The sequence below is a fragment of the Natrix helvetica genome (genome assembly GCF_964273705.1).
Source record: "Natrix helvetica genome assembly, chromosome: 4".
Lineage (NCBI taxonomy): Eukaryota > Metazoa > Chordata > Lepidosauria > Squamata > Natricidae > Natrix > Natrix helvetica.
This window is the reverse complement of record NC_138550.1, coordinates 109,621,137-109,644,517: the sequence shown is the minus strand read 5'-3', so window position 1 is coordinate 109,644,517 and position 23,381 is coordinate 109,621,137. Positions and strand designations below refer to the sequence as shown.

Here is a 23,381-nt window from a genome sequence, read left to right as displayed (position 1 = left end):
AGTGCTATGAGGTAATGTGTCTCACAAAGCACGAAAACAGGACAAGTTGGTAATGTGATTTTATTTACTCCTGCCAGCCTTGGCACATTAACAATAGGAAAAGAACAGCATGCTTCAACAGGTAAGTGCAAAAATAATCAGTGTCCTTCCACAGAATTTCAATAGTTCATGGAACACAAAAAACCCTCCACTTTCTTCACGCAGAAAGGAAAACAAATATATGATACTCTTCTCTGTATTTCCAACTATAGTATAATATGCATTTGGCCAATTTCCCAGAAATTTGAGTTGCTGGAATGCATGAGAAAGCTGCCTACCCATGAATAAATATACATTTTCACATATAAAAGAATGATAGTGGCATGGTACTGAAGTGTAGTGACCAGGTGCTTTTTTCAAAAGCTGCAATTTGGACCATAAGTTTTGCTTCTATTTGGTCTAAGCAGCAAAAATCAACATGAGGAACTTTACAGCGAGAGGTAAACTGGCTTATCAACTAACCAGATTTGTTCATAGGAATGACTTGTATAACTAGGAAAATGAAGCCTGTGTTGGAACTGTAAATAATTAAGATTGGGTTTCTCTGTTAAGGTTGAATGTGAAATTTTACAGCACTCCAGATCAATCAGTACATGAGGTGGTCTCCACAAATGCAGAAAGTTTATCCTCCTGCTCTGCAGAGCTTCAGTATCTAGTGTTTAAAAGCAACTTTGCAATTTACAGTTTGTCTTGCACTACAGATGAACTAAGTCAGCCTAATTCAACATTTGTTGTAAAATAAAATATAAATTGAGAGAAAACCCCACTCCCTATTAGCACTGATATTTCCTAGTTTGATTAATGAAACTTCTCCAAGAAAACAATCAAGCTCAGAGAGCACCCCTTATGTTGTAAGATTAGAATTCAACCACTCCTACTGATTTTTCACTAATTTATATGCAATCTGGTTCATCTTTTTAAAGTCTGTTTCTTAATTAACAATTAAAGCCTAAGCTATACTTCTCTGCCCTAAGCAAGACCATCCTTTCTCTTTTGACAAGGAATTACAGTGAAAACAACTGCTCTGTTGGGGTCCCCAGAAGTAGTAGTTTTGAACATTTCTATTTTCATAAAGTTTAAAGAGTTGAACTAACCATACAAAGACCCAGGACTTTGTTTAGCTTCAGCCACAAAAATGTCCTAATGATTTTGAACTACCTTCTCTCTCAGCACAACCTAATTTATAAGGTTGTCATGATAAAGACAAACAGGAAAAGGAAATTGTGTGTGCTGTATCTTTTTGGTGTTGAAGGTATCTTTTTAGTTTAGATTTTTTTAAGTCTGTAAGTTAACATAATGGAATGTGGGGAAGACAGAAGATAACAGGAACTTGGTAAATGGAGAAATAAGGAACAAATTGACTTTTACACAATACAGGTAGTCCCCGAGTTTATGACAACTGGGACCAGCATTTCCATCGCTAAGCATGATCGTTGTTAAATGAGTCCCACATGATTTTAAAACCTTTTTTGCCATGGTTGTTAAGGGAATCATTGTTAAAAGTTAATTGAATCTTTCAGTCATTAAGTGCATTTTCCCACTTTACTTATTGGAAGCCAGCTGGGAAGCTCACAAATAGGGATCACATGACCTCGAGATACTGAAACTATGGTAATACATGCTAGTTGCCAAGCACCTGAATTTTGATCACATCACTATAGGGATGCTCTGACAGTTGTTAAGTTTCAGCAGTGGTCATAAATCCATTTTGCAATGCTGTTATACTTTTGTTCACTAACTGAATGTTTGTAGTTGAGGACTACCTATAAACTAAAATGGTTTATAATGTTGGCTCACTTCAGCAAAATATCTATATCTTTTTAATATTAGTCTACCCCTAGGTTAACAATATTCCTAACCCTGGCTCCCTGATGGGAAACATATTCCCAGACTAGGACTTTGAGCATCCTGCAAACTTTTCCTTCTCCACACTGTTATACAGCATATCTCCCTTCTTTATGTGGAATATAACAAAGAATGAGATTCCCTATGGTTTCAATGTCTGCTTCCACTATTAACACACAATACACAAAGAGCTGAACTCCAGTACAAAAGAAAGGCTATAAATCTAACAAAGAAATGTCATAGAAGAGAGATTTATATATAAACATACTCCCTCTGTACATAATATAACACTCAAAGTTTATTATATTTTGCTTCATAACCTTCTATAGGTATTATTTTCCAAATAAAATTTTCATAGGGAACAATTTCATAAATTGTGTGCTATAAGGACAAATAGAACAATTGGTATTGGCTATTTTACCCAGCAATTAATTTTAAACTCCAAATGAATAAATCAGTATATACATATAGGAATACTTGGTTTGTTTAAACATAGTCATATTAATTTCCCTCATATGGCTTCAAAATCTAGAAAATTTCCCTAACACGTGTGTAATGTTTTTAATGCAATGTGGAAGTTTTTCAAACAATAACTCAAAGAGAGAACACGATTTATTTTACAATTATACATAATCAAACTATAAGACTATCCCCAATAAAAGCTTTTCTTTTTAGTCAAACACAATGAAGGAAACCATTTTTTTTTACCACGGGCATTTATAACACATATTTTGGGGAGAAAAATAATTAAAAAAAGAATTATTCTTAACAAAATCAGTACTGCTAAAAAAAAAAATCAGTAATTTGTGCCAAAACGACTATTAACTTTCTGGGTGCTCAAATAAATGACTAGATTGACTATAAGGTATTCATTTGTTTCTTCCATCCATATTAATTCCATGTACACTTTTCCAGTTGAATCCTTATAATTCATACAATAACAAGGTCCCAGAAACTGATAGAGAGTATATTTTTTGACTGATAATTTCATGTCCACTGGAACACTAATGCACCAAAATGTTTTTTGTGAATCATCCAAAAGTGTCAGATCCATAATGAAACAACTCTGTAATACAGCAGAAAGAAAGAAAATCAGTCTTATTGTCTGTCATTTCCATTCCAATGAAGAATGTAAAATCCTTTCCATAAAATACACCTTTAACAGTTGTAGAAAATATTTTTAAAAATTCATGCTAGCTTTAAAAAATATTTGCAACAAAATTATCAGGGAATAAGACAGATATATTTTTGTTTTATAATTATAATTCTTGATTATACAGGACAGTCAAAATGTGAGTCTTATATTTTATATTAGTAAGACATAACAATTTTTAAAGTAACTATTACATTATCATTCTTATAATCCATAAAATTTGTTTGCATTTCAAATCTATTCTGTATCAGAAAAACTGCATTCAAAATAACTGTATATTGCGGATTGTTGTTTTTTTAGGGAAATTTTGTAGAACCATAATTTTTATAGTGTGATGCATTTATTTACAGTAAAAGTACTGTTTTATACAGTACACTAGCCACATTAAAACTTGTTTTATAAGCAGAATCAACTATTTCCACAATTCAGTAATTGCAAATTACCTTGATAATGCCTTCAAATGCATCTGTCCTCCAAGACAATCCAATGTTTCCATCAAGAGGAAGATGTTGAGCTTCCTTTTTGTAACTGATTACTGTAAGCCTGAGATATCCATTTCTAATGTATTCTGAAAATAAATTAAAACATAATTATAACATGTAATGGCCAATAATTATATGTTGAAAGAATATGTCAATTCTTTATGTCTTTGCTCAGTAAGATTTATGCTACTTATAAATGAATGAGGAATATTTCCTAGGTTACAGTCATGGTCCATTGGAAAATGGAATAAACATAGATTACAATACTATCATATGCAGTAACAGTTTCGTTACTTTAATTTTTTTGACTTAATGACTAGCACTATAAAATACTACCATATTCTGTTATATGACAATGTTCTTGGGCTACTTTGGCTACCAAACTGTTTTTTTTAAATGCCATTTCATTTTAATTGCAATAGTCTCAATTATTTTCTAGCCCTTTGTACTACTTGTCTTTCGTGACACCTATAGATCAGTAAGCAAATGTTTTTGGCGAACAAATTTTACAAGAAATACCATTAATCAAACCCAGATTGTGGCCAAAAAACATTTTGTTTGATTTTCAGCAGAGGAAGCATTATACGGATGAGAAATAATAGACAAACATAAATGTGTACCTTATCTTGAGATGCTAGAATTTTGTTGAGAAATACATTTAAAAAATCAAGAACTGAAGCAGAATATAATTGCTAATGGTTTTATTTACAGTTATTAGAAAGATTTCAGGTGGAGAAGAGTTTATGGTTGTGAACATTAGATTTTGAAATAGAATTGTGTAGAAATGAAGAGCATATAATTGTTAAAATGTATAAACTTACTGAAATTTTAAACAGAACAAGTAAAAAAATGTATGACAAAGATTTGGTTATAATATACAGATTGAACAGTGAAAAATGTGTGGCTGAAACTTGCACTGTTATAATCTTAAAGATATTTTTTGTAAAATGATGCGTTATTATTATATTATTATAACCAAAGAAATTGTCTAGAATATATGAAGGCACTTCATTTTTTTTTCTTGGAAAAATGAACAAGAAGGGGCATTTTATCATGTTTGGTAGATTTATAAAAGCTAGAAAATTTTGGATTCAAATACATACACTGATTCAGAGGATTTTAAAGATTAATATACAATTGAGAACAAGAGTCTGTATTTCAGAATTGATGAACAAACAATAGGGAAAAAATCATAGCATTTTGTTTTTGTACATGAGAACTGCAGTGAGATTATTGTACGCAGAATGACAAATATTCAAAATTACCCACAGTAGAGGAATGGTTGGTGAAGATGGAATTTGATGAAAAGGTCAGCTTGACTTCTTTGATTAAAGAAAATATACTATCTACATTTATTGCTGACTGGAAAACCCTTAAGGATTTTTGGCATAAAACAGACAAAAGTAAATTTATGGTTTTATTATACAAATTATAGAACAAATAAAATCATGCTGTAACCTCAGAATAAGAGGTCAATTTATCATTTTACTTAAAACTACTGTAAACAAGATCAGAAGCCACTTCTTTGTATATTTTACTTTTTCTACGTATGTTACTTTTTCCCTTTCTTGCACTTTTAGCTTTCTTTGATTTTTCTTTTTATTCTTATTTATATTTGTTTGTGTCAGTTTTTATCTTACTTTTTAAATATATATAAAAGAAATGTCAATAATCAACTTCAATGTGAATACATATTCTTTTTTGTGCTCCTCTACTGTACCTACTCAAAGCTTTAAGTGTCTTTGGCGGGCAATTACACTGAAGACTTTTAGAAGTTAAACTGAATGGTAATAATCTTTATTCAAAAAATGTTTTCATAAATAAAGATTTGGCCTTGTACTATCATAGCTGGATGTAATAGAAATCATTAAATTCTTCAAAATTAATGCTAAATTGTGTTAAAGATTTTGTATTTTCTTCTTCCTCATTTTCTTACATGCCATGTCTTTCTAGTTTGTCAGCTTCATCTCAGAAAAAAAATATTTTGTAAGCCAAGTAAACATTTAGACTGAAGACTACAATTAAATAAACAAACACACTTTCCTTTATTGGTTCACTGTAGATTTAACTATGTTCTATACTGAAGTAGAAAAATCTAACAAGGAAAATTATTTATAAAAAAATACTGTATCTTTGCTGTAATGAGACTTATTGAGACTGCATATTCCTCTGAAAATTGTAGCTTAAAAGCACCCCCCCCCCCGAAACATTAGCAAGTCTGCAGTTCAAGCAGTACCTTTTTTACAAAACAAACTGCGAAATGTACTACATATATAATTATTTCCTCTACTCTGTAAGTCAATATGCAGCTGATAGCCATGCAGGCCATACTCAGGATCAATATCATCTGGAATAGCCTTAATAGGGGCTCCATAATGTCTCCTGAAAAAAAATGGAGAAGATTGCATGTATAGGGTATATAATGACTACATAAAATGTTAAATCATGAGCTTCACATGGGGAGAAGAGTTTTCAGTCCCATTTCTCAGATCTAGTTTCAACTCTCAAATATTTTAATTTATATTGGGTTATCATCTGAGTACTCTTTAGCAATTAAACTATTAATTTAATATATAAAAATGAATCTCTTTGGGGATTTCAAATATGTTTAACTAAAAATATAAATGTCTTATTGTTTATACAATCTTATCTCATGATATGGTGGTGTAAACAGCTTATATAAACTCTTTATAAAATATTTTGTGTTTCTTATTGACAATTGTTAAAACTTGTGGCAGGTGTTTGTTTATTTGAGTCTTAAAGTCCCAGATCACTTTAGTTTCTTCATTTTCTATTACTTTCGCTGTTTTATGATTCCACCAGATCTTTCTCGCAGGCAAATTGTATTTCTTGCAGATATTCCTATCCTTGTTGCTACTTTGTCATGCTGTTGTTTATAATTCAGTCTATGTCATCTTCTTGTAGTAGCTAACCAGGTGATCCACTGTTTCTTCAGCTTCTTTGCAGAAGCAGCATTTGCTACCTGTTGCTGTCTTCTCAATTCTTTGTATGTATTTGTTCTCAATGAATGATCTTGACATTCTTTCTCTTTCTTCAACTTTCCTGCTCTTAAGCATTGTAAGATCATCTAGTTCAGGAGTGTCAAACTTACAGCCCGTGGGCCAGATGTGTCACATGCAAGCTATGCCCACCTCTACTCCGCAAATGGGAAAAAAAATCACAAAAAATCACAAGATGGCAATGGGATGCCATGAGTTTGACACCCATGATCTAGTTATTTGCTTTTCCTGGTAGTTTTATGTACTCACCGTGTAATATTTTGTCTTGCCATGTCTGTTCTGTTCTTCTTTCATGTAAGCTAATGTCATCTCTCCAGTACTCAGTAAGCCTTCCTGTTGTATTAGCATCTTATTCACTGTCCTTCAGATATTCTTTCAATACCCTTTTTTTCTTCTTCAACTATCTGCTATATTTGGAACATTTCTATTTCCCTTAGTAAGTAGAGTCTGTCAACACTGCTGTGTGGATGAAGAGCATGAGTCATTGTCATTGCTTTTCTTTTCTTCCTATCCAGGGCTTTTAGTTCTGCTTGAACCCAGTCACAATTCTAGCTGTGTATCTAATGACTGGAATTGCCCAGATGCTAATTGCCTCAATGGTATTTATTCTATTGAGTTTGAACTTTAAGATATTCACTTTCATGATGTATTCACTTCTAATCTTCTTCTTAATTTCTATGTGCTTGAAGTCAGTTTAAAGAATGCCCAGGTATTTGTAGTGATTGTCTTCATCCAGACTTTTCATGTTATTTCTAGGCTTATTGATTCCTTTAGTTTTCACAAACTCTATTGCTATTTATATTTCTGATGATGTTTTTCCATAAAGCTTCAAATTGTCCATGTAAAGGGGGTGGGATAGCTTGACAGATGTTTTTGATGCTTGATATCTATGGTCTGATTTATTGAATATTGGAGACAGAAGAATCAGTGCAATGACAAACAGTAGCACTGATAGTAAGACTCTGAAAGATTGCTTCATTGATATTAACTGCTTCCAGTTGATCATCATTGACAAGAAACTGTGTCTTATTATGCCACTGATTATTATTAAGAAGTCCTATCTAATTATTATTAAGAAGTCCTATCTAATTTTGCTTCTCACAACTTAGGATGACTTCACTAGTTACATTAGCATCAGCTGAACAATGTTATTTGTTGTCCCACAATATACATATATAGATATACACCCAGAAAGGAATACAAGAAAAAAGTTGTTCGTTCAAAGAGTAGTTAGTATAGCTACTCCAGATTAACACAATCTGAGAAAACTAAGTGGGATCTTAACCTAGCTTTCTTATATTACCACAAAAATACTTTAAGTCTTTGTTTTACATCTAGATACACTTTTTACTCCCATAATATTCCTCTCTACAAAGGTACCAATCTGCTGCTCTAATTTTCTCCAGCCAACAATATCCAAGGGGAGAATTAGTATGATGCACTACAAACAGTTCGAAAAGTGATATTACTAAATAAATATTATTTTTCTTAGAACACATCTTTCTTTTCAGTTTTGAGAAGGATCTCAGATGAGCATCTCTGTTAAAACAACTAAAAGAAGTACTTACAGTGTAGCAGAACCAAAAGTGCTTCTTTCAATGAGCTGGTGGTAATGAAGACTTGCCATAACAAAAGCAATCTCACCTTTCTACAAAATAATTACAAATAACATACCTTTCAAGATTAAAGTATTTACCTTTAAGGTCTTTGACAAGTAAAATCCTTTTAAGACAACATAAAGGTATTTTAGTTCTAGTGTGATCACAATCTATTTCTGATGTTTTTAAATTATACAACTACAGTATTAAAATAAGAGTTTACTGAGACTATTTTAGTCATCATCATTTTAATGATCAGAAGTAAAGTTCCAAAAATAAACCAGTTTAGTCCAAGTTATTCCATACATAATCAGATTCCACTTGAACTTGGAATGTAATGAGATTCGGAAAAGTCAGGCTCTGTTGCTCATAGTTTTCAAAAGGATTCAATGAATTTTTCAGCAATATAGTTTACAGCAACTGTTTCATCAGCTGAAACAGGTACAGGGACTTTTGAGCTACTCACCTGTATAAATTATTTAAAGTGTTGTTTGGAACTGCAAAAGCTCCTTTTCCAGGAATTACCTATTCCACATTTTAGTCAGAGATGATAATTTCTCTTCCTGAATTCAGTAGGGCCAAATATCATGGTTGTGGTAGCAATGAATGGACTAAACTTTTCCATAAATTAAAGTTAGCTCATACAGCTCAGAGACTATTTAAGACAAGAGATTGGACAACAAGATAATGACATGGAGAATTTACTTTAAGGATATTCCTTACCCTGATATAACTAGAAATCCAAAATTTTGAGAGGGACTAATATGATTTGATTGTATCACTATCTCAAAGTTCACAATGATTTGAACCAGATCTTTTCATCACTAAATCAAAATTTACCCCTCCTGATTATGGTATTTTTTTTTAAATGCCATTTTTTTATTTTGATGGAGCCATTAGAAATATAAATTATAGCAAATCAAAGCTGAAAAGTAACAGATGAGAGTCAGAGCTCTGTGGATGCCTACATATATGATTTTGAAGTAATGAAAATCTTTTCTAAAATTGGTGTGCTTCATCTCAAAATGTTGGATTTGCCTGAATCTGAATTTTGTACAAAAAGAAAAATCCTATGAAAGAGAAACAGAAACCACTTTAAAGTGATTAGTTACTATCTACAAAGAAAAATCAGAATGATAAATATTAATTTTTGCAGTAATTTCCTACTTCCCCTTTAATCTAAATCATACTAAAAATATGAAGTTGTATTCATTATTCTATAATTCCAAAACAACACGAGAGGGGTGAGCAACTTTGTCCATTTTAAATATAAATAATAATTTAAGATTGTCACTGTATTGCAGTGTATCTCCTAGGACCAAAATATAGAAATGTCGAAATGCTAATATCACGTTAGACATGTTAAATTTATCGGTTTATTATCAATTACTTAGATAATTGAATACTCTATTTCATCAAATTTCTACTCCCATTACAATTCAGTTATCACTTTCCTCTGCTCCATTCCTCACGTATTTCATATAGAAGAATCTTAACTTGGCCAGAATTAGTAAATTACTTATAAAGCCAACAGATGGTAGATCAGTATCTCCATAAAAAGTGACTTCTATATGTTCTGATACAGAAATTGAATTGGTTTCATGTGTACAGCTATAATGCCTTCAATGCAACAAATTCATAACACCAATTATTAAATGTTAATTGTTCAACTGAGCAGTCTATTGTTTTCTCCTAGGTTATCACATTTTCAATAAGTTTTCTAAATTTTTAACAAAAGCCAGACCTGATACAAATCATTTAGTGTTTTATCTACGACATGATGTATTATTGGCCTTGGACTACAAATGAATACATCTTTTTTAGCTGAAAAAGTATAACACAAAACAGAAGTTTGTTTTGCATTCATTCTGATATATAGAATTTCATCCCTATTCGTAAGAGGCTGAAAAATAAAAGAAACATAGAAGCAGGAATATTCAATCAAGAAATAACTATCTCCAGAATGGAAGTTTCTCAGGACTCTCAGGCAGTTCAAATCTCACCAGACTCAAGGTTGACTCAGTTTTCTATCCTTCCAAGGTGGGTAAAATGAGGACCCAGATTGTTGGGGGCAATATGCTGACTTTGTAAACTGCTTAGAGAGGGCACTGTGAAGCGGTATATAAATAAATGTACGGCAATAGCATCCCTAAAAATTATGTCCAAAGACCCATCAAATGAGGATTGGTTTTACTTTTCTTCTAAATGTTAACAGAAATTGTATTTCCATTTATGGCAAACCACAGAGAAGGTGAATGTCCAGATCCTTTAGCTTCATTTGAGGAGAGGTACACAGCATGGCTCCCTTACTACTTAAACAAGTCTACAAATGTATATAAACTCTTCCAAGGAATAAAGCAAGAACTAAATCACTGCTAATCAGCAAATTTAAATAATTAGTCTTATGGTAATTTTAAAAAATAGAACAAGTCAGCAAATATTAGCATAAACAGTTCTGTCATACAGCATTTGATACATTAACATACCAATTTTAATTGCTAGGCATAAGCAGTAAAAATAAATATTTCCCCCCAAAAAGTTGTTCATTGAAAAAACAATCTTACCTTCCAAAGACCCAGCATGAACCCTTGGTCAAAATGGTAGAGTTCAACAAGTGGATCACAACCAATCATTTTTGCATTTTCAGTCATGTTAGCCACCTTGTATTCAGAAACTAAAGAACGTTGCCATGGGCTTTAAGGATATTAAGTTAGTTAAACACAAAATGCCCAGTTAGTAATTGAAGTTCAACAATATTTCAACTTTTTAATGTGCAATTACTAGCAATAACGTAAACTAAAAGGAGTTGCAAGTCCACTGATTTTCAATTAGTTTATAAGACCAGGACTATATATTTATTTCTTTACATCCCACCCTCATACCACTCAAGGTGACATATATAACATTCTCTCTCTTTTCATTTTCTAACACAACCATCTTAGGTGGTAATGTTGGGCTGAGAGAGAGTAACTGCTCCATAATCAGCCTGAGATTTTCTGAAGCTGAGGATAAACTGGAACTATTCTAATCACTGTTAATCCAACCCTTCTCCAATTCCCACTCTCCCAAGAGCTTTTTATTAAGGGGCTATTATGGAACGGAAACCAACTTTCTTCTAATTTAAGGTGAGCAGTCTCTCACATCTGTATAAATAGATGTATCTCAATAGTACACTGTCCCAATAGTAAGACAGGAAACATACCAAATCAATAGAACAGAACATTTGTAGCTCAGGGCTCAACAATGGAGTCTTTGGTGCTCACTGAGCTTAGTGGTTTTCTTGCAGAGGTTTCATTATTCACGTTACTCCCACGTAACACCTCTCCTGCGCGAGCTGCACTGGCTACCTGTGGCCTTTCGGGTGCGTTTCAAGGTATTGATTACCATCTTTAAAGCGCTCCATGGCATAGGACCTAGTTATCTGCAGGATCGCATCCTACCACACACGTCCCTGCGACCTATCCGCTCACACAGGGAGGGACTCCTTCTGGTGCCGTCCGCTAGGCAATGCCAGCGGGCGACACCTTGGAGTAGGTCCTTCTCTGTGATGGGCCCAACCCTCTGGAATGACCTCCCCCCTGATATTCGAACTACCACCGACCTCCGTTCCTTCCGTCAAAAATTAAAGACTCACCTATTTCAATCAGCTGGCCTGGCACTCTCTTAGTTTTACCTCCCGGGGATATATCTTAATTGGGTTTGGGTATTTTAATTGGGGATGTTTTTAGGGTTTTTATAGTATATTTATTTCTTGTACAGCCTTATCTCCTCCATCCAAATGTATTTAACTGTTTTATATTATTGTATTTTTATCTGCATTTGACTGTACACCGCCCCGAGTCCCTTTTTGGGAGAGGGGGCGGTTTAGAAATCCAAGAAATAAATAAAATAAATAAAATTATCTAACTAGGTAACTTCATCAGGGCCAGAAGGTCATCTAGTGCTGATGATATTACAGGTAATGAAAAGTCTTCAAAAAAACAACCAAACTCAGAGAGCACAAAGGACCCCCAAACATACAGAAATTGATCGTTAATAATACTCCCTTGGATATAGAAGGAATCATCATATTTCTGTCATATGAAGCTGCATATGCATATCTTTTTGCTTCCCCTTTTTGTGCCCTAGCTAAAAATAACAATCATGATGTTAAACAGTCTGAAATAGCATTCCGATGATTTCCAATCTGATCACTACTTTCACTATTGTGCTGTTCATATAAGTTAAAATGCATCTACAGCATATTACATTAATAAATTACAATTATACAGACAAAGATATATCTTAAAGAACAACTTTTAAATTAACTTACCCATTACTATTATGTACTTTATCCTCACCCAAAAGTACTGGGGTCACTCCAAATAACTGCAAAGTTGACAAGGTATCTAAGGGAGGCCATTTTTTATTATACCAATATACAGTAACAGATGTTTCATTAAAAGAAATGTCAGCCTGATCCATTTCATGTTCCTTTCCATTTTGATCCTTTAATAAGATTACCCATCTCAGAGCAGAGATTCTGTGATTGGAAAGAAAAAAAAGTGTTGAAGGCTTTACACCATCCTTTTAATAAAGAAATAGCTTATCCAAATGTGTAACAATTACCACTATGTTTAATATATACACATTATTTCCCCACCAAGATAGGCTCTCTTCAACAAAATTTACATATCTACCTATATTATTCAAGTGTAGGAATTTGTACTTCCGATTTTACAACTTAATATTAACTAGAAATAAAGATCTTTCACATGTTCCCCTAATTAACAGAAATTTATAAATAAAATATAAAGCTTTTAAATGTAACCTTTTATTAAAATTTTATTTTATTAATACTTCTTACTTGATAGCTTCTTTGGTTTTAAGTGGAAGACCAGTGTAAGTGTTGATTGGCTTAAGAAGCTGAATTACACTGGATCTTTGAGCAGCTATTTTTTTCATAAAGTATTCTCTTTTCCAGCATCTTGACTTGGAATCTTGCAATTCCGGAAAGCTCAGAGATGTGGAGTCTTTTTCCTGGACAGATTTAGTTCTCCATGCTTTTCTTTTAGGTAGAAAAGACTTAGAGTATATTTTGAACCAGATAACACTATTGAAAACACACATACAAACATAAATACTATGACAGTTACCAAAATCATTACATAACAAAACTTAAAAATAAGTCAATATTAAGATATACATTCCAACGATAAATTACTAACAAGATTCAATCATATATTTAAATTTAATGTATGGAAGATCTCATTTAAGGCTGTGGGTGGGACAAATTCAGTGACATGCTGGAACTGGCTTACACCTACATATAAGAGCTAATTCTAATTTTCTGGAATTTCACAAACTGATTGATAGCAGAGGTGAGACTTCCTATCTAGTATGCTAATAAGCTGTCCTATGGCTAGCAACAAGGTTACAATAATGATCCAGCTGAGCTACATTAAGAATCCAGGTAATTCTCAAACATTTACCACTATGACACTTTACAAATCCATGTTTTAATTAAACCAATGGCAACAATATCACTAATAATAATGAGCCAGCACTATTATAAGTATAGCCAATTTCATAATTTCAACTCTTTATTTAGATTTTTTTAGTAAGTGCTGAAAAATTAAATACAATTTTAAATACAATACAAAGATTTTATATTACCTAATCAATTTTTATCCTATCATTTTTTCTAGAAAAAAATCAATATAGCAAGCTGCTCTTCATACTTTAAAAAATAAATACCACTACAAAAACTTGCTTTAGTGAAAATAAGATGTTACTGATCATCAAAAAATTAGCATCAATAGTGCTTATTAATATAAATTGTTTGTAAAAAGACTACTAATATATATAAAATAACTACAGAATCTCATATGCATATGTTGTTGTATTTATTTATTGTATTATCTTTAATCAAAATGGTCCTCACTGCAGTGAATGCGAAAGAATATATAGTTTAAGACATTACCCAATCAATTTTCGTTCATATAAACATTAGACAACATGATTGGATAATGTCTTGAGTTATATATTCTTCCTCACTGCACTGAAACAGTGAAACCCTTTCTTTTTCCCTTGTACATATTTCAAAGATTTTTATAATTTACATTATACTGACTACTGTATGTAGTAGCCATGACCCATGCTATACCTTACTTGTCATTGGACAGATCATAAAAAAGCTTGTTCACACAGCCAATACACAGTAGAGATGCAACATCTAAGTAGGATAATATTTTCAAAAGTATTTCTGATGGTATGCTGCAGAAATAAACATGAGAAAATAATGTAGTAATTTGAGTAAAAATAACAGCCAGCAATATGTGTTTTAAGGAATGTAATTTACAAGTAAAATTGAAGATTCACATTACAACTTCATTACATCAAACTAAAGATCTCAAAACCCACTAAGTCACCCACAAACATAAACTGAAGAAAACAGTTCTTCAAAGCAAACTTCTTATGCTCATGATATAAATTGCAATATGTAATTTTGAATCATCTATTTAAAGAGCCTTTCTTTCAGCTGTCGTAGATTATATCAACAAAGGCTTTGTACAAAGATTATTGAATGATATTTTAACAATGATTGTAATAAAGAAAAATAGTTGGTAGGAACCTTGGAAAACACTACATATGAGACCTGACCAAATTTCACTATACATATATAATGCAAATATTCATATAATACGGTATTATATAAACAGGTACACTTTTTTACTTCTGGATAAGTATCATCAAGATGCTTCCTTCAAATATCTCAAGTTGAAATCAAATATCTCATGCTACTAAAGCCTTGAACAGAAAAATATTCTGCATTTTGAAATTATTCTGAAAAATCACTATAAGTGTATGTTATATAACAGTGATGACTAACCTTTTTCTAAAGGCATGTGAAAACTGTGCACGCATGTTATTGCGTGTGTGCCCCACAGCCAGCACATGCACATGTGCGTACCACCATACACACATGGGGGGGGGAGTTTTCACCCTCCCCAGGATCCAGAGGCTTTCCTGAACACTGGGGAGGGTGAAAACGGCCTCCCCGGCGGCCCTCTGGAAGGTGGAAATTGATCGTTTGGCCCATTGGGCCTGTTTTTCACCCTCTCAAGGCTCTGAGGCTTTCCTGAAGCCTGAGGAGGGCCTCCCACGGCCCACCGGAAGGCCAAAAATCAGCTGAGGGCTGCCGTGCTGGCAAATATGGCTCCACATACCACCTGTGGCACATGTGCCATAGGTTTGCCATCACAGCTGTATAAAAAGTGTAATGTAATTTCCCATTTTCTACCAAATAATGGTCCTAAAATAAAGAATATTTCAATTCTACTAGCTATATTAATTATTATTTATATTACATCCTATTAATTACAACTAGCTTTCTTCCTTTGGATTAAATCAGTTTTGTTTTCAGGACAATTTGTCAGTTTAAATAATCTACAATTATTCAAAATTCATCAAAAATAGAATCTTCTACCTTGAAAAAAGATAAAATGTACTTTTGGTTAAAGATTCTTTCACCGAAACTAAAGCCAAATACTCTATAGTAAATATCAAGAGTTATTGATGAGTCAATGCCTTAAAAACTGATGTAATAAAAATACTGATGCTGCATTTGACTTTTTCCTTCTTCTATGATAGAGTTCACGCATTGCACCAAGTCATAAATGAAGCTTTGTTCAGTTTTGGCTTTGTATACCGCTTGTTCGTAAGTCTTGTTTTACCATGTTATGTGCCATATAAATTCGATCAATATGGTTTAATGGTATGCACAACCAGACCATCAAGATTATGATAATTATATCTTGGTTTACTTTTATGTGAGAATATAACAAATGAGATTTACATATCTGAGTGAATATTTTCCAGTTACTGCTATAAAATAAAAATGCATCTTACCTGTCAAAATGTATTACAGATTTTGACTTATTTGGCTTCCTAAATTGCCAACTGCGTATCTCTTTCATTTTCGAAAGCTGCATTATTGATGAGTATTCTGACTCAGCACTAGAAAAACAAACAAATACTTAATCTTAAAACTATTCTGACTCAAGTACTGTATAAATACTTACTATGCTTTGAAAAAATATTGGTAGGCCACTACACATTTGAAAGACCCAAACAGGAACTCTCTTCCTTTGTCAATAACCTAGTCAAGCTTTCCCTACACAATTATAAATGGTGGATAATTACTAGTTCTATGTGTTACATTGCTATTAAAAGTGAATAAAGGAAAAACCAAGAGAACATACTGTAGCAGTCCCTTATACAGAACATTGCTCATTTAAGGAACACAAAGTATATATAATTGGAGACTCATTATGTTAAGCAATAATATATTTATTAAATTAACATGCCACTCATCTCAATATTGAGCAACTCTGGGTAACAATATAATTTATTATGAATATAACTGAATTGAAATTAATGTTTTACTGAATAGTAAATACTGAATAAAATGCCCACTGGGGAAGCTGGATTCGCTTAACCACCATAGTGATTCGCTTAATGAACTGCTGTAAAAATTGTAGAAATCTGATCTGACTCAATTGACAACAGTCGAGTGGTCCTAAATTGAGGACTACCTGTATGCAGTTCAACCATAGCTAAAACAACCATGATTAATACTACATATGAATCCAATTGTACCAAATTCAGGATTGTCTGACATAAACTTAACATTTAAGACATGAGAAATGTATTAAATCAGGATAAATTTATTATTTGCTACATGGCTAACTTTTCATTTTAACTTATTTTTCAAAAGGTGCCAATATCTGTTGATCCTTGTACATTAATCTAAATGTAATAATAGATTTATAATTTTAAAATGGCATTTAAACATTATTCAAGAATTTATTTAATTTTCTAAACCAGATAGGAAATATAACTGGATGAGCTAATTCTGCTCATTTCCGTTCTTTCCTTTCACTAACCTGTCTCTTTTACTAATCATGTTGATGTATTTTGTTTTTGTTTCTCCTTGTTTATTTATCAATTATTTTACTTTTGCTTTGTTTAAACTTCCTTTTTATTTGTTTTTTATGGATGTGAAGTAGAGAATAGAGTAGCCCTATGGCGAGACAGGCAAATAATTTTAATAATAATAACTCCATCAAACAGATAGGATATCTGCCTATCTCAGCTTCATGGACTTGATAACTAGACAAAAATGCCAAAATAGAACATTTGACTCACTATGCAACAAACCATAATAATAATAATAATTCTATTTTATTAGAAGGCTAACAGAATCTTCCAAGACTGAAGATACAATTTCCTGTCTCCATTTTTAATCACCCAATCAATTTCCATCTCTGGCCATTAAATGAGAGGACTCCTTCCTCTTTCCCCCTTTTCTGGAGGTCATTTCCACCTACCTTTACACTTATCCTTACAATGCTTATAAATCTCCTGGTTATTTACTCTGTCCTTTTTTATTCTTTAAAAAAAATACAATTAAATCTTTAAAACTGCAGCACACCAGTTTCCAGTAGGGCAACCCTGCTAGCATAGTTACTTTTACAGTAAAGGTTTTCCATTATTTGCTACTAAGTGTGTGTCCCCAATTCAAAATGAAGATTATTACTTTTAGAGTTCTAAATAGTACAGCACTAAAAAATAGCAATCAACACCTCACAGCAGCCAAATTTGCTTGTTTGATGTATTTATCTAGAGCAGGGGTGTCAAACTTGCAGCCTGTGGGCCAGATGCACCACGCGCTGGCCATGCCAGTGCCTGGTTTAGCAAAGTAAAAGTCATGATACATCATTTGACGATTCCGTGACAACGCAAGTTTGACACCCCTGATCTAGAGAAAGCCTGCTCAAAGTCACCACTCCTTGGGAGATGCATGGAGAGTGGACCAGAGGGCAGGGCTTCTCCGTAGTGGCTCCCAATACATTCCATACACTCTACACATGCTCCCCTCAGTGTGACTGTGGGCTTCCACATCAAATTGTACACAATTGCACTGTGACCGGCTGTAAGTTGAGGCCATATACTGGTGCAGTATCTGATTTTTTTCCTCCAGATAAACGATGCTATGCTTCAATGGTCAATTGGCTTAGACTTTGGTCTCTGAATATAGATCTTTTTAACATTCATATTTTACTGTGCTTTTAATCTAGGTGAAATGTAAATGAGGACCCAGATTGTTGGAGGCAATATGCTCACCCTGTAAACCTCTTAGAGAGGGCTGTAAAGCAGCATATAAGTCTAAATGCTATTGCTAATACATGTTTGCAAGCCCATGTACACTATGACATACACTAAATAAATATGGAATATATATTTTTTCTCCAAAAGTATATTCAGACCTTATTTTCTTGACATTTCAAGGTGGGAAAAAAGACCTAAAATAGTTTTATTCCCGTAAGATTTTGGACCTAGCTGATTCATTAATATTGAATTTATTTCTGGTTCCAGAAGTAGTTTTTAATTTATATATCTTCTTTGTGTGCAGCAGACAACCACAGAGGCTTCAAAACGGGTTCAGGCTATATAGTTACATATTTTAGAGGCCAATCTTGGAGACAACCATAGTTTACGTTTCTGGCAGTTTATACACAACCAATAAAAGAAGAAAGCCACGAATGGAACCCAGGATCATAGCAATCCAGCGGTTTTAAACTAGCCACAAGCAGAAACTTGAGAGATGAAGTTCTCCATAGGGACGCCAAGAATTAAGGCGGCAATCCTCCACTAACCCAACCGTTCCCATACAGGTAGAGACTGTGTAAGTCTCTTTAACACAGGCCCACGAAAGGTAGGCAAATTGGCGACGCCTGTCGGCGACGGGAGACTTTCTACAGGGACCGGGAGGCAAGAGCAACAGCGAGCAGCCGAAACGTTGCTCCGCGGTTAAGTCCGCCACTTCAACTCGGCTTGCCCCGTCACCCGTCAGAGCAAGCGCATTCGGGGTTACCCGTCTCCCGCTGAAGAGGTGACCGCCATGGAACTATCTCCGGCGGGCAGGATAAAGAGAGGCGGCGGTGAGGCGTCAATTCCCCGCCGAGTCACGGCGGCAACCGACGAGCGCGGGAAGCCTAGGCTGTGCTGCCTCAGAATCCAACCGCGTCCGGTTGCCATAGAGACGGGCCTGCAGGAGGCAAGCTTTGGAAGCCGACGGGGTCGAAAGTGCACCAGCCTCCTCGTGGCCGGGATCTCAAGGCCAACCTTTTCGTCAACTCCCGGACGCGCCTTGCCTGGGAGACGCTGGCTTTCCCGGCTTGCTTTTGGCCCTGTGGACATGGGGCGTGGCGAGCAGGCCAAATGGCGCACACGTGATTTTCTTTCTTAAATTTCCACGCTGCTCCCTTCTCGCTCTCCCGAGTTCCCGTTTAATTCTGAAGGTTTGCACTGCAGCCACTAAGGCAGAGGGCTTCTAGCAGAAGGGGGCCGGGGGGGGGATCAGTAGGATCAGTGCATCGTTCTTAATACAGGTAGTCCTCGATTTTACAACAGTTCTTTTAGTTACACCCCCCACACACACAAAGTTACAAGGGCACTGAAAAAAGTGATTTATGACTGTTTTTCACAGCTTACTACCTTTGTAATACGCTAGTGTGATCAAAATCCAGATGCTTGGCAACTGGTTCATACATACAACTGTTGCTGTGTCCCAAGGTCATGTGATCACCTTTTGCAACCTTCTGACAAACAGACAACAGGAAAGCCAGATACACTTAACAATCGGGTTACTAGCTTATCAACTGCAATGATTCACTTAACAACTGTGGCAGGAAAGGTCGTGAAACAGGGTAAAACTCACTGAAGAAATGTTTCACTTAACAATATAAATTTTGGGCTCGTTTGGGGTCCTACGTCAAGGACTTCATGTACTGTGATGTTCAGCATCACGCGCTAACCCTATTGCCTATGCCTATCCCCCAAACATGCAATGTATATGCCCTGGCCTGGTAGCATCTTCAGCAGTGCTCCAAGTCCTCCACCAAGAATGTTGCTTTCTGTTCATATCCCAATTCTCTAGAGATCCAGCCTTATTGGCCTTCCTCCCCAATGCTGAGTTAAAAAATATATGTTCAATTTGTCCTTCAGCTGACAGAAATTATACTAGTATAAAATGTACTTCCTGGGTGCTGGTGCCCACTTCTTGCCTCTGTTCCCAGTCACTGACTTAACAGTAATGAGTAAGTTGAACAGATTTTATATATCTTGAGTCTGTCCTTGATTGGAATAAGTGAAAAAGCACTACAGACACTCCTTACAACCACAGTTGAGACCAAAATTCCTGTTGCTGAGAGATTTGCTAACAGAATTTTACCCCTTTTTACAACATTTAACAGTTCTTGAGGGAATCATTGCAGCTGTTAACTTAGTAACATGGTTGTTAAGTGAATCTGGCTTCCCCATTGACTTTGCTAGACAGGTCACAAAAGGTAATCACATGACTCCAAGATACTACAACAGTCATAAATATGTGTCAGTTGCCAAGCATGTGAATTTTGATCACGTAACCATGGGAATGCTGCAATGGTTGTAAGTGTGAGAAATGGTCTTGTCGCATTTTTCAGAACCATTGTAACTTCAAACAGTCACTAAATGAACTGTTATAAGTCGAGGACTCTCTATATTCCCACATTTCTTAACTTCAGCAACTTTAAGATGTGTGCACTTCAACTCCTAGAATTCCCCAGCCACCAGTACTGGGAGCTGAAATCCATACATCTTAAAAGTTACTGAGGTTAAGAAATATTGCACTACTCCAGCACTAATATAGCTAAGCAGGAGTTAAGCCTCTTTTATGGACAAAGTTGAGAAGAAGATTAGATAACCATCTGTTCAGGATGATATAAAGACTCCTGCCCTGGGGGTTGAGGGGGGGGTTGAAGTAGAAACATCAGAGATCCCTTACAGCCCTATGATGCTATGAAGATAAAGCTGCGGGTCATGACAGAAAAGCTAGGGGGAAACACCAATCATAGCACTGTTTTGGGCCCAGTGCAGGTGCCTGTCATGGATCCCTTAAAACAACTCTGCATACATTACTACAGCTGGTTCACATGACAGCTTTTTTCCAAACATCAAAGGCCCTTTCAAGCAAAGACTTCTTAGAATTATGGGAACTACATTTATATTTATCTTCAATATCTAAAAAGGAACTAATAGACAATTATGCTGCTAATTCTACAATATCATTATTTTCTGATCTTTTGATTTGTCAAGCTCGGAAGAAGTTTGAATGAAACGTATATGACACTAAGGTTATGTGTGAGGAAAAGCTTTGTAAAAACCATTCAGGGATGTTATTTTCCCAATTCATGTAGTCCAGTAGAACTCTGTTTGTGTTTCTTTTTAAATGGTTCTGTACTTTGTACAGCAAACATCCATCTTTAAAGCAATTTAAAAGAACGTTGTTAAACCCAATCTCTCTTTCGTAGAATGAAATGCTGAAATACCACCAATAATGGCTTTACAATTTATGGGAGAAAGGTGACTTTTCTCATTAGTGACTTTAAACTTACAAAAGTCCAAGAAATATGAGCAATAATTATTCCAAATGCCATTTGTAGGATAAGATGCATTTCTTTTTAACGTAGGGCTTTCCAGTTGCCTTGGATTTCAACTTATGACAATTTCCATACAGCTCAAACTGATAAGGAATCACAATTTAAAGGCTTTTGGGGTCAAGTTTGGAGAAATTTGTACTGTACAGATAATCCCCAGTTAGAACACTATGCCAGACACGCGGTATTTGATGCTATTCTCTATTTTGAACTTGAATAACACAAGCTATACGGATCTCAGGATTTTTTTTCTCTTGTGCATTAATCGTAATGATCAAATTCCGCCAAAAGCTCCCCCTCTATCATTTGAGCCCGCGAACTGAAAGCCGGAACTCTACTTCTGTCCTATAACGCGTGTCGGCTCTATGGAAAACATCCCGCCTTGCATTTTGGGAATTGAAGTCCTTCATTTGTTTCCTCCGCAGATCATTAAGCCAGATCCATATCTCCTGCAAACTACGGTACCCACAATCGCTTGCAAAACATAAATGGTGCGGCGAGTAGCAAGTATCTGGGACCATAAAGGTCCTGGCCGCCTTTGCTTGAATTATTTCAACAAGTGAAAGCTGCAAAGAAAAACATTGCAATGGTTCATTCAATGGCTACGGGCACTTTGCACAATGAGTAAACTGCAGAGTGATGCCTCCAGCTGCTTGCACTGGACACAAGGGAGCTGGAATTGATTCCTCGAGCGTTGTAGGCTTGTTTGGGGCATGCAGTTAACTCCATGCTTAGGAATCTCATTCAGATCAAGTTTATTATCAGGCATTCTTAATAGCAAAACTTACACTTCAGTGTTAAGATACTTCTGACTTTCCATAATCTGTCCCATCATGTGGTATAAAAAGATGATGCCAAGGACAGCTGGTATTTTTCTACAGAAAGGTTCTGTGCAATTTCACCTTGCCATGGTGCGGGCAAACGTTGCTTTCATTGCTGCTCTGCAGGCTGGTCATGTTTATTACTCTGTTCATTCGTGTTCGAGTTGCCTTGAAGTATTGGCTGAAATTCCTTTGCCTCAACGTTGAGGTTGCTATTTGCTGCTATTTGTGTTCCTGTCTCATTAGCTTGTGGGTTTGATGATTGTCTCTGTTGTATCGCAGGTTGGCCATCTACGTGGGCTTTGACACGTGCATCTGGGTTTTCTTCTAACTTTATAGGATCGAAGTTGAGGGAGGCACCATTAGCCTCCGCCTGAAGAGCCTTGGCCCATGCTGTCCTTTCTACACCTTCCTGTTCAAGCCGAAGAAACTTGAGGCTGGCCTGAGCTTTTGCCATCTCTTCCTTTTGCACTTGCACCCTTTTTGTCACATCAAGAGTTGCCATGATCCCCGCAGCTTGACTTGTTCTTCTGCAGCTCTAGACACTCAGCTCTAGATGCCCGTGACATTTGGCTGTGACGGGAAGATTGCTGTGAGACGCTGGTGCCCGTTCGAGATCGGGTTGGCTTTGGGTAGAGGGATGAGGCCTCTTTGGAGATGTGGGAGGAAGTTATGTGTGACTGCTGAGATGGCATATGTGAACGATGAGACACCTCAGATATGGCCTGTGTATCCTTGGGGACTAGATGAGAATGTCTTCTTTGGAGCATGAGAGGAGGCTACATGTGACCACTGAGATGGTGCATGCGAATGATGGGACACTTCGGATCCGGCATTTGCTCCTGGTGTCTCTTTGGAACTAGATGAGGACACTTTCTTAGAAGCATGAGAGGAAGTCACATA

The 23,381-nt window shown here is 35.3% G+C and overlaps 1 protein-coding gene across 1 annotated transcript; it reads right to left on the bottom strand.

Annotated features, from left to right (window-relative positions):
• Positions 1-2,478: 2,478 nt before the first annotated feature.
• On the bottom strand, positions 2,479-19,389 carry FBXO15 (F-box protein 15). Its single transcript, XM_081951705.1, has 10 exons — positions 19,056-19,389; positions 16,028-16,135; positions 14,288-14,392; positions 12,984-13,229; positions 12,450-12,659; positions 10,702-10,831; positions 8,108-8,187; positions 5,756-5,901; positions 3,481-3,605; positions 2,479-2,950 (listed from the first exon to the last, which is right to left on the bottom strand). Exons 1-10 carry the CDS (start codon positions 19,379-19,381, stop codon positions 2,681-2,683), a joined length of 1,746 nt encoding a protein of 581 aa, XP_081807831.1. The 5' UTR covers positions 19,382-19,389; the 3' UTR covers positions 2,479-2,680.
• Positions 19,390-23,381: the final 3,992 nt, after the last annotated feature.